Genomic DNA, 16,678 nt, shown 5'->3' with positions numbered 1-16,678 from the left:
GTGCTAAACCTGTTTAAATAGTATTGGTGACCGGAGGCGTTCATTCACGGTAAGAGCAAGGTGATATTTGAAGGACTAGTGATGCATGGCCCGAGTGAGTTATGGCTTGTCACTCCAGTCTCCAGGGGCGAGGGGACTGTAGGCTACAAGTCCGCACTCCGAGCTCTTCTCCTGGGCTGTCCGTGGAAACACAAGCGGCAGGAATTTCGCTCGATTTTGCTGGGACATCAGTGCTCTAATAGATATTTTCTTCTAAACTACCGATACTTTAATAAACGATAATGGGACCGGCAAAGAATGGTTTAGAATTGCCTTTGTCCGGTCCGTGTCCAACTAACGGAGAAGAGGAAACGGAGCTGTGCGTCCAGAGTCACTCAGAGCCCGCTGACTGCGATCCGTGGAGGTATCGGCGGGGCGTCTTGCGTTCACTGCATGTTGTTCGTAGGTTAACAGAGTGGAAGAATTGTAAAAATTGCTTTAATGACTTAAAAAGGGGGACGAAACACCCCTTTGTTTTGTTCTTCATTACCAGAGGCAGTTTAGCTGTTACTGAGGGGAGTGAAGTTTTCTGTGCAGATGGTTTGGCACTGTGTGAGAGAGCTCGGTTCATCTCCGGTGTCTTTGAATCATAATTGAGTGTCAGGGACTGCTGCTTGATTTTTAGCTTTCACAGGGACCAAACAAGCAAGAAACAAACCTGTAGCTTTTTGAGCTGTAATATTTGATATCTGTTGAAGACTGGTGATTGAGTTGATAACATTGCATTTGTTTATTTATTTGAAAAGTATACAAGTCTCATTTTTAGTGTTTTGGCAAGTAAACATATGCTTCATGTAACAAATGATTTAGTGCATTTATTCAAAGCAAATATATCTTGACTGGTTTAACAAGACTACATTCGATTTCATTAAAAGATTTCATTTTAATGGGCTGAACAGAGCGGACAACACTTTAGAAAAGGGAACAAATATTCTGCCTCAATAAACTCCTAATTTGCTGCTTGTTAATAGTAAGGTAGTTGTTAAGTTTAGGTGTGGAGTAGGATTAAGGGATCTAAAAAAGGTCATGCAGAATAAGGAATTAATATGTGCTTTATAAGTACTAATAAACAGTCAATATGCTAGTAAAATGCATGCTAATAAGCAACTAGTTAATAGCCAGAATAGGTCCTTAAAAATAAAGTGTTACCGAAAGAGCAAACAGGTAACAACTGCACATTTCCACTTTTAAACAGTGCATGATGTGCCATAATTGTCATGCAGTTGTCATTCTAAATATGCTTCTTGGTTTGATTTAGTTTATCTTTATAATCTCTTGAAGCTGGTGTTTCAGCCCTAAACTTCACATGCACGTTTTATGTTGAAAAAATGTGATATTTAAACCATGGTGGAAGGGTTAAACTGTATTTTTTGATGTGACACTCAGTGTTAAGTGCTTCACAGCATGCAAAGGGTCCCTGGAGCAGCTCTGACATTTCTCTGATGCAACTTCACTCACAATGTCAGATCTTTTACGGCTTCTCTATCTCTTTCCTCATCTTTTTAAAGACCATTCATAAGATTAACATTTGAAGCCTGGCATTATTTGTGGACTAAACATTCAGTTTTTGTATTTCAGTTAAAATCAGCTTCAATCTGCATTTTCAGTCACCTTGTGAAGGTCACATAATTCTGTCTCAGATGCCATTTGAGTGATTTTGAGTCCCTGAGATGTCTTATTTGGTACCCTTTGTTAGGCTGAATCTCTTCTATTGCTTTAAGGATGCAGCAGCTGACCTTGTGAAGGTGCATCCATGTTGTTGTGGCTCATTATGTGTTTCTGTTTGCAGTCTTTAATGAACTGGCTAACATGTAGGTGCGGCGTCTGTAACCCAAATGCTTGTGAACCCTCTTTAAAAGGTCCTGGATCAGAGCCAGGATCAGATGTGCAAAACCAAAAAGCCAAGATAGCACCTGCTACACACAACGTGTAAGAGCCTCACACCTTTTCCGGTACCGGACGATGTGTTGGTCCCATGAGATCCCATGAGTCAGACCGGCTAAAGGATGTCTGGGAAGAATCCATTAATATAGCATCATATGTTATTTATCATGCCAACATCCTTTCAATCCCTCGCTCTTTCTCTATATCATTTATTTTTTCATCTATTAAATAAACGCTCCCTGACGCACTAAGGGCTTAATGTGACAGCAATTTCTCTCAATATCTATTCACATCAGCATCCACACACTGCCTGTGAATTAGATATGGGCCAGATTAGGATATGCAGGCTTTGAAATAGAATGTTTGTCAAGGTTACTCTGGCAACCTCAGCATAATGTACTTCAGGATCCGTTACCAAAGCAACAACATACAGTACAATTTGGCCCTGGTTATTTGTAATTTGCATGTCTTTTAGCAAATAAAAAATGGAACTGCTTGAACTGATGTGTTTCAAATGACCTTGTGTTGACTATTTTAAATGCATTGTGTTAAATTATATTTTTTATTTATAATGAGCTTCATGTACAGTACTGTTCAAAAGTTGTTGTTTTTTTTTTTGATGTTTTTGATTTTTTTTTTTTTGCTCTTATGTTCTCCATGGCTGCATTATATTGATCAAAATTACAGTATAACAGTACTATTGTGAATTATTATTAGAATTCATTATAGAATTATTAGTAGAATTAATTAATTTTGTATTTTAATATATTTTAAAATGGAATTTATTCCTGTGGTGACAAAGCCAAATTTTTATGTTAATATATTTTAAAATTGAATGCATTCACTACATTTTCAAATGTTCACGTATTATATCTTCTTCGTATTAATGTTGAAAACATAATAAGAACAGTGCTTAACATTTTTGTGGAAACTACATTTTTCAGGATTTTTTGATGAATAGAAAGTTCAAAAGAACACCATTTATTTGAATTTTTATTTATTTATTTATTTTTTGCAACAGTGTCAATTTTGATTAATTTAATGCATCCTTGCTGAATAAAACTATTAATTACTGATCCCAAAAATTTTACATTATAATTTTGATATCCAAAAGTGAACCAACCGACTTATCAATGGCTCTTTGAAATATTCATGTGTAGCTGCCCTTAGCTGAGCCCAGTATCAATCAAACTGCACCCAAAGCTGCCTTCAGCTAAAGCCTTTGTTAATATCTATGGTAATTACAGTATCACAAAGCCCTGTTGTACAGCTAGGGATCGTCCTTGGTGAGCATCACCACAAATTAGCTGCTTCACTCCCTCTGTCACCTCCTCGTAATTTCCCCTTAATTCACATAAAACTCTCTCAACAGAGGCTTTGTGTCTCTGAGTAGAATTAATCAAGGATTCCCCATTTCAATCCATCAACAATTGTGCCACTACTTTATACAGCAACTTATCTACCTTGACACTGTCATTGTTTTACTAAATAAAAGCCCTGTTGTGCTCACAGTGAAAAAAAATCAATTGAAAGAATAAGCCCTCAGACAAACATTCACAGTGGGGGTCATACGTAGTACAAATATATTTATTAAAAATCATTAACATTATTTATATATATTTGAAGTGGGAAAAAAAACACTTTTATACAATTATTGATGTAAATCAGGGCTCAACTTTTTTTATCATCAAAATATATGCAGTACTTGTAAAAAGTTTGGAAACAATATGATTTTGAAATTTCAAATTACATCTCTGCTCACTAAGGCATTTACAGTATGTGCCTAAAATAGAGTAAAAACAGTGATATTGTGAAATAGTATTACAATTTCTAATTGATCAGAAGTGACAAAAAAACATTACTACTTACTACATCACTAAACATTACTAGATTCTGTTTGAAATAAATATTGTTCTTTTGAACGTTCTATTCATCACAGAATTCATAAAAAAATGTTGCCATCAAAGACTGTTTTTAACATTGATAATAATAAGACCTGAGTCTTATCTAGTTGATAACAACTGAGTATCAAATCAGCATACTAGAATAATTTCTGAAACATCATGTGACACTCGAGAATGCCATAATAATGCTGAAAATTCAGCTTTGCTATCACAGGAGTAAATTACATGTATTTCATATTGTAATAATAGTTCACAGTATTATGTTTTTAATGTATTTTTGATCAAATAAATGCAGCCTCGGTAAGCATAAGCGACTTACTGCATAAATACATAAAGAAATTGTGTGTGTGTGTGTGTGTGTAGTTCTAAAATCATAATCTTTCTATTTATTTATTAGTTTAAAGTATTTGTTAAATCCCTATTGAATCTGGAGAAATCGCTCAAGACCTTTGACTAGAGTCTTGACAGTAGTGACAGAAAGAGAAATTTAAAACCAAATGCTCCAGTGAGCTCATATAAATCAGAGTGACAAGAGTTTTGTCACATTTTCATCTTTTTTCTTTGCCCCAAGTAGCATTCTGGTCGCATGAGCTGTACATGTATTTTTGGAGAATAAATGTGGTACATTTATTCCAACCCTGCCAGTCTCTTACAATCCCATATGACCAACAGGAGCAAGATGAGTGGGTGTGTATGTCCTGCTGTGGATTTATCTGTGTTTGTACATGTGGGCATTTATGTATTTGAACGGTATCCTTACAAAATTAATTCGATTGAACACACTCACAGTTGTAAATTTATGCACCTGAAGAACCTGTTTGCCTGTGCTCCATCCTTCTTTCTATGTCTAGTCACTTACTTTCAGCAACAGACATGAGATCATTACTCACTTTTGGAGGCTTCGGTGAAGCTGCAGGCACAGTGGTTGCTTGTTCATCGATTCATCTCAGTTGTTTGTTGTTCCTTTGAAGGGTGAAGATGCCTTTTCACCATGTGAAAGCAGGGCTGCTCTACACAGACAACTACCTGAGCACCTCTCTCTCCGAAACCAGTGAAGAACAGCTTGCCAACATCTCCACAGAGGAGCTTGGCGGTGAGTGAGTATGTGTGTGTTTTGTTTGGATGACTGCTATTTGTCTCAGTGCAAAATGTCTGTAAGTTTAAAGAATATATGTTTTGATTTAAAGTATTGTTTGCCCCGGAAATGAAAATGCAGATTAATTTAATTTAATTTAATTTAATTTAATTTTATTTAATTTTATTTAATTTTATTTTATTTTATTTTATTTTATTTAATTTTATTTTATTTTATTTTATTTTATTTTATTTTATTTTATTTTATTTTATTTTATTTTATTTTATTTTATTTTATTTTATTTTATTTTATTTATTTTTTTTATTTTTTTTATTCCTCTTCCTCATTTTGCTCCAAACCTGCTATTTGTTTTTATTAAACACATAAAACATTTTTAGAAGTTCCATAAAATGTGACCACGTTTGTCAAGTTTACAAAAAAAAAAAAAGTTTTGTGTAACACACCAAAATGTTGGTTCTTTTGTAAAAATATAATTCTATGCTGTCCTCAAATCAAGCATGAATTTTGGTTATGACACATGAAAGAACCAAATGCCATTTTGGAAACAGTTATGTCATATCTGGCACAAGGCATCTGGCACGTTTTGAAATTGAATGTGAATGTAAATGAGATTTCATAGCTTCAGCAGAGGGGAAGATTATAACTTAAATTTTGGTTGCTCCTCACGCAAACATATGACAGAAAAGTTGGAATATAATTGCCCCTGGTCACTATGAACAATTTCTTTTTTTTTTTTATAATTTTAATTAATTTGTATGAAGAAATTCCACAGAAAAATATCTGCAAATTGGTTTGGAAGAAGTTGACTACATGATAAAAATGTAGCATTTTTTGGTAAATTTCTTCATCCTCACTGTTTTTAACATGGTCATTCAGTGGTACTTAATAACAGCAACCAAAGGAACCTCAGGGTTTATACGCTTATGCCTTCAATGTGATAAACATTATAAACCCATTACAGTCACTGCCCCACTACAGTCCATTGCAACTGGAAATCTCACTTTCCTCATCTGGAATGTCTTAGGGCCTTAGGGCACACAAGAAGAAAATCGATGGTCTGACTGGTGGGTTAGAGAGTGTTGTGAATACAGTGCTTGATTTGAAGAGATGTTTGAACTGTGAAACTCTCAGATGGAATTAAAGATTGCAGCACCTCCTTTGAAAATGATTGTTTTGACAGGAACTAGGAACCGAGGGCTGGTCACAGTGGGAGGTTCTATGGTTTGCATATTCATGAAATGAGGGATAAAAAGATAGAGTAGCAGTTCAGAAGAGGTCTGTCTTTGCAGAAAGAAAAACTCTTGAGAGAGATAAAGAGGACCTTCTTAAATAATGAACCACTGACTGAATCAACTTATCAATTCAATTAACTCATATTGAATGAAATCTAGTTGCCTTGTTATAAGCCTTTGGATATTTGTCTAAAGCTGGTAAAAAAGTCACATGTAAGACATAAAAAGAAGCTAAAATAGCATTAAGTCAAGACAAAGAGGCTTCTAGGAAACGGGGCATGTGGAGAGGATTTGGTTTCAACCCAGGAATTAACCCACATGTTCTAATGAGATTGACTTTTTGTTCTTTTATGCTTAAGGTTCCAGGGCCACCCAATGCTTTATCTTTTTAAATAACAAGAGTAAAATAGTAGTTTTTAAAATGATTTAACCTATAGCACTTAATTCCTTTGCTTAAATCCCTTTTTTATTATGCAGTTTCAGAAAGGTCATTGTTATTTTGGGTGTGTTCACACTTGAACTCTGAAGGAACTCTGGTGTGATTGTTTAATTATTGCGGTTCATTTGAATAAATGTAAATGCTGCCATTTGAACCTTGGAGAGCACCAGACAAGCCAACCAAGACCCACTTTGTCAGGTGGTCTCAGTCAACATCCAAAAAAAAACTCTGGTGCGGTTCAACCACCATAAATACCACCATATGCACATACATTGAGCGCATTTAGCCCAAAGCACATCACTGTTTTAGATGTTCGCTAAGTTCCATTGCAAAACATACGTCAGAAAAGCTTCCAAATTAGGTTGTGACCTTATTATCATTATGCCATTTGTTTTCTATCTTTAAAATGTTCTTTGTTATAAATGACAATGTGAATGCTGGGTGAACCAGGACTAATTGTAATATTTTATTTTTTGGAACTGAACTACAAGTTTAAACACACCCTTATTAGGCCTATAGTAATGTCTTTTTTTATTTCAATTTGACCCCAACAAAAATTTTATTTTATTTTATATTTTATTTTATTAGCATTTTTAGACACCAAATATATAAAAAAAAAAATTAGGGGGCCCATTTCAAGTATATTATCAATTTTTGTTTATAATAATTTTTCACAAGATTAAGAAAAGTCTTCAAATATCTAAAGTATCAACCTGAGTCTTTAAGGTAAAGTATGTTATGAGCTATTAATAAAAGGCCAATAAGGTCTTTCCGATGCCAACAGAACATGAGGGTTAAAGATATTTTATTTAAAGGAATGCAAAAAACATTCAGGCTTTGTGAAATGCAGGAAGCGCTCAGTTCAGCATATTACACGGCACAGACACCTCTGCCTCTTTATCCAAAAATAACACCAAGGTGGGTTTTAAGATGGCAAAAAAGTGTAATACACCTCAGAAACGATACGAGATATGTGTGTTATTTTGGTTGTTGCCGCTTGCGACTTGGTGTGGGTTGCTTAACCCAAGCTGAACTGAAAAATCGGCACTGATGCCCTTTGAAATGGTGGATAAACGTTCAGTCACAGCGCACTAAATACACGGCTTTGAAAACAGAACGAGCTGCATTTAGTATTTCTGCTGTTTGTGTGATAGTACACTGTGTTACTGCTGAGAAAAGCCAGCGTTATATAATACATACCGCCTAATGCTTACCGATGACATGCACATTCCACTTGAATTATGAATGTCAATTGAGTTATTTGTGTTTACTAACTGTTTTGCATTTCTATTTTGTCTTGTTTCTCTGCAGAGATTCGAGAGGCGTTCCGAGTTCTAGATAGGGATGGGAACGGATTCATCTCGAAGCAGGAGCTGGGTATGGCCATGCGCTCTCTGGGGTACATGCCCAGTGAGGTGGAGCTGGCTATTATCATGCAGAGACTTGACATGGACGGTGAGTCAGTCTCTTTCTACATCTCTATATCTGTCACAGACTCCTTCCAGTCCTTGCACCGGACAGATATATGATATTCTGAACAGTTCATGCTCAGAAGCGATCATAGAATTGCACAATTTATCCAGCACAGGGGGCTGTAAATACACCACTGAGCAAGGTGAATTCTGAGAACCTGCATCTTACTGTGTGTGTGTGTGTATGTGTGTCCGGCTTCAAGGGTCGTCAAGGTCAGGTCACTGAACGGTTTGAGAACATGCATTGATTTAGCTCATCAATCCACCTGGAAGGTTGCACTTTGTTTTTTTTTAGTTACAAATGTTGAATGTAACTCACATTGTGGGATTTTTTTTACACCTCATAATATGAATTTTGTTTAAGATCAGTGTTACATTCATTCTAAATTATATTTCAAAATATGTTTTACCTCAAAAACTTCAGTACTACACTCTACACTAAAAATAAAGTTCTTTATTTGCGTCAATGGTTCTCATTGGTTCTTAACCTTAAACATCCATGGAACATCCAGGTTCTTTATAGTCGAAAAAGGTTCTTTAGATTTCTAAAATAGTCTTCAAAATGGTTATTTTAGGAACTGCTCACTGAAAGGTTCTTTGGGGAACCAAAAATGGTTCTTGTATGACAACACTGCAAAAACACCCTTTTGGAACCTTTATTTTTAAGAGTGTAAGCCTAGTTGGGCTACATCTTAAGTTTTTGACTTCTTTAGAACTGCCTATAACCTCAGTACAGAATGCAGATACAAATGCACCTAATATTTAAGATTCAGCGGTAGAGTGGAGACGGGGTTTTGCAGCACAGTGGGAACATTAGCGTGATAACAGCTCTCTCTGACTTATCACTTTAAGTTCCAATGTCGCTTTCAGCTGGTGTTGCCTTTCATACATCTCAGACCAGTAATTTTCTTTTTTTCAGGAAAGATTGAGAGAGAAAGATTGATAGCTGTTCTGCATGCTCACCTTTGTTCACAAGCCATAATATTTTCTAGTTTTTAAAACAGTTCTGGTCAAATGTATGTTAAAGAGCATGCATCTTAAGAGATGATTAGATTCAGTTTAACTTTACATTATTAATGAAATAAAATTAGGCGCTGCAAGTTGATCTAAATTTTAATTAGCTTGGTGCATGATATTGGCTGTTTGAATGAAACAGCACAGGAAACCAATGGCAAATGAAATGTGAAAATAAAATTATTATTGTCAGTTTCAGATGTAATGGTTAGATCAAATCAATTTAAATATATCAGATCTGTAGCCTATTGCTTAGTTCAAAGACCCTGAATGGTTTCATTTAGCTGAACCGAACCAGTAAAAAATGGCATAAAGCAATCAGCACAGCAGTGCAGATCCTATTAAATCATAATAGTTCCTGAGACTTAGGTAGATGTAGATTACTGATCCCTGAAGGGCAATTACTAATTCTATCCTGTTCTATTCTTTAACTGATTTTAAGAACTCTAACCAGCTGTTCTCATCAGGTGGAATGTAAATAGTTTAAACTGCTGTGCAACACAACATAACATAACAAACAAATTTTCAACCTGTCAGAATATATTTAATGATTATATTTAGCTGCTTGTTTTAAAATTGGTTGATTTTAAAGATTAAATTAAAGGAATAATTCATTCCAAATGAAAGTTTGCTGAACATTTACTCACTCTCAGGCCATCCAATATGTATGAGTTTGTTTCTTCATCAGAACAGATTTGAAGAAATTCATTACATCACTTGCTCACCAACTGATGCTCTGCAGTAAATGGGTGCCGTCAGAATGAGAGTCCAAACAGCTGATAAAAATGTTACAATAATTCACAAGTAATGTAAAAATTTGCTTTTTTGGGTGAACTAATCTTTTAAGTGAAGTGAAAGTGACATACGACCAAGTATGGTGATTACTTGGTGACCCATACTCAGAATTTGTGCTCTGCATTTAACCCATCCAAAGTGCACACAGTAGTCACAGCAGTGAACACACACCCGGAGCAGAGGGCAGCCATTTATGCTGCGGTGCCCAGGGACCAGTTGGAGGTTCGGTGCCTTGCTCAAGGGCACCTCTGTCGTAGTATTGAGGGTGGAGAGAGCACTGTATATTCACTCCCCCCACCTACAATCCCTGCCGGCCCAAGACTCGAACCCGCAACCTTTGGATTACGAGTCCGACTCTCGAACCATTAGGCCACGACTTCCCTGTCAACTAAGTGACCGTTAGTTGACAGTGAAAGTAATCCAAACGTAAAAATAAGAAAATATCCTATATACGAAGATATTTATTCAATATGGACAAATTCTGTAAAAAATCTCATTCAAACTTATAACCAACATGCTACTAATATACACTATCATGCCCAAGATCCCTAATTTACTTAAACTAATTAAAGCTCTTTTTTTGTCAAATTCTCTCTGATTCTAATCTAGATGTTTTCTTCCTGATGCAGGTGATGGACAGGTGGACTTTGATGAATTTATGACAATATTGGGACCTAAACTTGTTTCTTCTGAAACCAGAGAGGGCTTCTTGGGAAGTACAATAGACAGCATATTCTGGCAGGTATGAAAAGCATTCATCTATTTTCTATATCTCAGTGTTCTCTTGTCTTTCTCACTGTTTGGATGTGCATTTGTATTCTGAGCATGCGGATAAGATTACGGGTCACACGTTGCCCTCTCCACCTGCTTCCTCCATCCCATGACAACTGGTGAATGTGATTCTTCTCAGACTGTGGACTTCAAAGTGAGCAGGCAGATCTTACCATTTCTAAGTGAACATTCAGTCATATAGTGTGGAAATCCCAGTTTCACTTCCAAGAGATTTCTTTGAGCGTCGAGGAAGGCATATTAATTGAAAGATTTGCCACTTAAAAGGGAAGTATAGATCTGAATTAGTCATCAAAGACATTTGGGCAGCGTTCGTTCTTCATCTCTGCTTTTATTAAATAAGAATTTAGACAGAAAAAAATAGCTGACTTCCTGTCTTGATTGAGCAGTGTCTGAGTTTATGTTTGCATGGCTATGTGTAGCGTCTTTCCCTCACAGAGGAAGCTGAGCAGTGTGTGTAGGAGTGAGGAACAGCAAGGTCACAGACACTGGTTGTCTCGAAGGTGATTTAAACGCTCATCTCAACACACCTTTTGTGGGACACAGTGATTCATAACTGCAACAGTAATCCATGTAACATCATCACACCAGCATACCAAATACCCTCTCCGTCTCTGATGTTATTATGAGGCCAATACAAGTCTAATAATGGCACAATGACAAAACCTCCTGGGAAATATTGTGTTTTGACAGAGCAACTGTTATTGGGATCATTTCAGTTTTTTACTACAGCTCCTACACTTTTCTTGCACAGTTCAGATGTTTAGTGTTATTGTTCAAAAGATTGAGGTCAGTAGGATTTGTGACCCTGGACCACAAAATCAGTCATTAGTAGCACGGGTATATTTGTAGCAATAGCCAACAATACATTGTATGAGTCAAAATGATCAATTTTTCTTTTATGCCAAAAATCATTAGGATATTAAGTAAAGCTCATGTTCCATGAAGATATTTTGTAAATTTCCTACTGTAAATATATGAACACTTCATTTTTGTTTAGTAATATGCATTGCTAAGAACTTCATTTGGACAACTTTAAAGGCGATTTTCTCAATGTTTTGATTTTTTTGCACACTCAGATTCCACATTTTCAAATAGTTGTATCTCAGCCAAATATTGTCCTATCCTAACAAACCAAACATCAGCGGAAAGCTTATTTATTTAGCTTTAAGATGATGTATGAATCTCAATTTAATAAAATTGACCCTTATGACTGGTTTTGTGGTCCAGGGTCACATTTTTTTAAAATGAATTAATACTTTTATTCAGCAAGGATGCCTTAAATCTTAATCTCATTTTAAAACCTTATCTTTAAAATGTTTCATTACTACGGAGCCCCTAAAGGGACACTGGCAAAAAAATAAAAAATGAAGACTTTCCCATGCGAACGAGAAACTTTTTTGAGCTCAGGCATTACAGTTTCCGGTTGCGTCACTTCTTACAAAGAAGAAAACAAGAGCATACATGTGCATGAATTAGCCTAATTTAGATCTATTTTGGCCTTCAATACTAAAACATTGTTTCTGTTCTTGCATTTGGACACAGATAAATCATCACTGAACGGCATAAGAACAGCTTTTTCCCTCAGGCTATATTCCACCTGAACATATCAGCCTAACATCTCAGGACTACATCTGTAAATAACTTCCCCAAAAAAGCCCCAAAAAGCTGTTGATTTTTAAATCTGTGGTGTGGATGTGAAGTCATAAACCAGTGAGAAGAAAGTTAGCTCTTATCTGTCAGCACAAAGAAGTTGTGTGTGTCCTCATAAGGATGTCATCTCAGTTTGGATTTGTATGCTGACTAGGACATTTTTCATCCCAAGAACCTCAAGGCCCTTTGTGTAACATGAAAGACTGAGCATGTATTAGTGGGGGGCGTTTAAAAATGTTCTTAACAAGATTATCAATGGGGACGTCAAAGTGGAGCCAAGAGCTACAGGCAATCATGGATCATTAGGAACACATAGGCATTAACAAGCTTGTTTTCCCCACTTCGAGGAACACAAACCTGTGGAGTGTGTGTGTTGTTGCAAATGATTTGAGACAAACACAGTCAGCATTAACCAGTATCACTAACAGCAAATTCTATCCATATGTGTTGTATAATTCACATGTATATTTCTCTGTTGTTTTACTATTGTTGCAAAACATCTCTACTGCAGCAGCACCAGAGATGGTGATTCATTAAAATATGTTGCTGCTACATTCAATTATTTAGTCTACCTATGTTGTATTGCATTACAAACATTTCTGGTGTATTCTATGATTCTAGAAAAAAATAATAATAATAATTTTATTTAGGGGGAAAAAATCTTGAATTCACAGGAAAGACATTTTTAATGTTACAAAACATTTCTCACAGTTTCCACAAAAATATTAAACAGCACAACTGTTTTCAGCATTGATATTAATAAAAAATTAAAAATAAATCTGGAGAACCATAACAGCATATTAGAATGATTTCTGAAGGATCCTGTGACACTGAAGAATGGAGTTATGGCTGCTGAAAATTCAGCTTTATTAATATGTTTGTAGAAACATGATACCTTTTTCAGGATTCTTTGATTAATTGAAAGTTTAAACTAACATCATTTATACTTTTTTAACATTATAAATGTTTTTACTGTCACTTTTGATCCATTGGCTTCCTTGTTTGATCAAAATATAATTTTTTTTTTTTTTTAATCGTGACCCAAAATGTTTATACACTAATGTAAATATATAAATATTTGGTAAATAATATTGTCACATTCATTTTTGCTTATTAATTAAGCAGAAAGCTTTATTCAAGCTTTAAACAAATCACATTTCAAGAGACCAAGTTCATATTTATGTACAGAAATATTACAATATTATAAAATGTATAAAATTATTTTATATTCCCTTTCTGACATCTCAATTAATGTCAATAAACATCTGATAACAAAAACATATCTCAAATGTAAAACTGACTTGATATTGTATGTCAATGCCAAAAAAACATGGAACTTCTATGGTTCATGAATATTAATTAGGTAATGTAATATCAGAACAAGCTAATTAATAATCAGCCTAGTCTTTTCTCCAAATAGTGACATCACAAGCCACAAACTTTGCAAAACCACTGGTGTGTTGGAGACTTTGAGCTGGCCAAATAGTCTACAGACGTAAAGTAAATATGTCAACAAATGTTTAGTGCACAGTATTTAGCCTACAAGTGGATTGGGCTACCTGTATATGTCCTCAAGGATTTATTTGTTTGTTTGAAATCAGCCCTCTGTTTAGTATTCATGTGAGCAAAAGGCAATACTCCTGTCTCTGGTGTGTTCTGAAATGAAGATTGACATATTTTTAGACAGATAGTTGAAGGAGTGTGTGAATAAACAGAAGAGAGAGAAACTAAGAGAAGTATGAAAAATGCAGTGGACCAAAATTATAGGAGCATTCAGGAGTATCCCCAACAGTCACCACAACATTACAGAGTGTGTCGCTTTTTCAACTCGCCACAGCTGACAACTCAATTAAGCCGTGAATCAGCCAGGTGCTGTCCTCCATGTCCAGCCCAGATGAATGACACCGGCATCTCTCGTCTGCTTGTACAGCCAGCGGCATCGATGCTACGCAAGAGCCATAACTGTCTGATAGTAAACTAAAAACCTCTGTGGAGGCATTTAGAGCAGCATGACAAACAAACTCAGCAGGGCTGGATGAACAAATATTCACTTTTCAGAGGTGTTTGTGCTGACGAGTGTACAAGGGAGATTACCACTATAGGCAGTGAATTTAAAATACTGCAAGCTTTTAACAACACAAGAAGACAGCCACATTAGTGCAAACCACAAAGGCTGACTTTATTTGATCATAAACACAGTAAAAACAGTAATATTGGGACTCATTATTAGACATTAAAATTACTGCTTTCTATATTAATATATTTTAAAATGTAATTTATTCCTGTGGTGGCAAAGCTGAATTTTCATTGGCCATTACCCCAGTTTTCAGTGTCACATGATCCTTCAGAAATCATTCTAATATGCTGATTTGGTGCTCAAGAAACATTTCTTATTATTATCAATATTGAATACAGTTGTGCTGCCTAATATTTATTCAGGATTTTCTGATGGATAAAAAGTTGAAAAGAACATAATCATAATCTTTTGTGAAGTGACATTCAGCCAAGTATGGTGACCCATACTCGGAATTCGTGCTCTGCATTTAACCCATCCAACGTGCACACACACAGCAGTGAACACACACACACCGTGAACACACACCCGGAGCAGTGGGCAGCCATTTATGCTGCGGCGCCCAGGGAGCAGTTGGGGGTTCAGTGCCTTGCTCAAGGGCACCTCAGTCGTGGTATTGAGGGTGGAGAGAGCGCTGGACATTCACTCCCCCCACCTACAATCCCTGCCGGCCCGAGACTCGAACCCACAACCTTTGGATTACAAGCCCGACTCTCTAACCATTAGGCCACGACTTCCCCACACTATGCACAGCTTTACTCTTACTTTCGGACATTTCTATGAGTCATTGCTGCATTAAAAAAAGTGTATATACAGTGCGCTCCATAAGTATTGGAACAGTAAAGACAAAATTGCTCTGTTGGCTGTGGAGTCAAGACATTTGCAAATATGATTGAAAGATGAATATGAGACAAAACTACAGAATGTCACATTTTATTATTAGCCGTTTCAACACATACATGTTTTACCAAATAAAAAGAACTGCACTTTTAGTTCATCCCACTCATTGATGGGAGTCAAAAAAAAAATCAAACAGCACCTGCATCACCACAAGTTGTTTGTGAGGGTTTCAAACAATTCCTCTGCTTTCATCCAAAAACAAACTGCAGAATATTCAGTTGCCAGACACAAATGAAACTGGGTTCTATGGTCAGATGAAAAATAAAAAGAGCTTTCTGGCACACATGAGATGGATCTTTAATGTTGCAGCCTTTTCTGCTGGAGGTCCTGGATATCTTGTTCAGATATGGCATTATGGATACTATCAAATGCCAACAGTTAAAAAACCTGACTACCTCTGCTAGAAATCTTATGATGGGCCATAGTTGGATCTTCCATTAGGTCAATAATCCAAAACAAACATGAAAATCAACAAACAAATGGCTCACTGAACACAGGTTCTCCCATGGTCATCCCATATCACACAGGCATTCTACAACCTCATCATGTACCTCACCTGTGTATTGGAGAAAATTTACAACTGTTTTACATCAATGAAAGTTTAGATTTTTTGATTGTTTTTAAAATAAAGGATCAAAAGAATCCTTCCTTTTGATTGCCTTCTTTGCTCATATTTGCCAAGAAATTGTGTATAATTGGCTTTAGTTTCCTATAGTTTTTAATCATAGTGGGCGCTCCTAATCCTAGTTGAATATGATTGGTGATTGTAACATTTAAAAATGTTATCACAAAAGAGATTTATTCCTGGTAAAATATAAGATCAGTGGTAAAACAAGGAATCTTTTTGTTGTTGGGTTTTTTTTTTTCATTGTTGCTAAAAATGAACATTCTGGAGGGGACAGTATTTGAATATAAATTGCAGCAGGGCATAATATATCATATCATGAACAAGATGAATGACTGTCAATGCACGGATCACTCCGAATGCAGACAATTTCTGATACGGTTTTCCAAACATCATTTGTCTGCATGTGGGCAGAAATCTCTCATTGCAGCATTATCTTCTCCATCTTGCCTTCACTCGACAACATGTGCTCCCATCTCTTCGCTCCCATTGGCAGTGGCAGCTCATTTGCATAAAGTGCAACTTTTCTCAACTTTGTCACATTGCTGGACACGCCCACGGTTGCTCAGTGCCGCCGGAAATCACAAACTTCTGGTCATTTTATCACTGCAAATGGCTGATGAATGTTAAGACGCCCCTCTTTGAGGAGAGAAAAGTGTATGAACGTAGGTTAATGACACCTGTTTTCTGCTTGTAATTCTCTGGTCTGCAATTATCCTGTTGATTGCCATATCCTCTAGGACACTTCGGCTAATGGAAAGC

The 16,678-nt window shown here is 36.1% G+C and overlaps 1 protein-coding gene across 1 annotated transcript in view; it reads left to right on the top strand.

Moving 5' to 3' along the window:
* Window positions 1–281: 281 nt before the first annotated feature.
* Window positions 282–16,678, top strand: part of LOC306862773 (calcium-binding protein 8-like) — a gene marked incomplete at its 5' end in the record, with an annotated part of 33,511 nt that continues 17,114 nt past the window's right edge. The window contains 4 exons of the mRNA XM_079405754.1: window positions 282–403; window positions 4,799–4,920; window positions 7,906–8,049; window positions 10,505–10,617. Of these exons, the coding sequence (XP_079261880.1) occupies window positions 282–403; window positions 4,799–4,920; window positions 7,906–8,049; window positions 10,505–10,617 (501 nt within the window). The remainder of the gene's footprint in view (window positions 404–4,798; window positions 4,921–7,905; window positions 8,050–10,504; window positions 10,618–16,678) is intronic.

Source organism: Barbus barbus, assembly GCF_936440315.1.
Source record: "Barbus barbus genome assembly, chromosome: 43".
Lineage (NCBI taxonomy): Eukaryota > Metazoa > Chordata > Actinopteri > Cypriniformes > Cyprinidae > Barbus > Barbus barbus.
The sequence above is the reverse complement of the archived record's forward strand: the minus strand, read 5'-3'. Positions and strand labels throughout refer to the sequence as shown.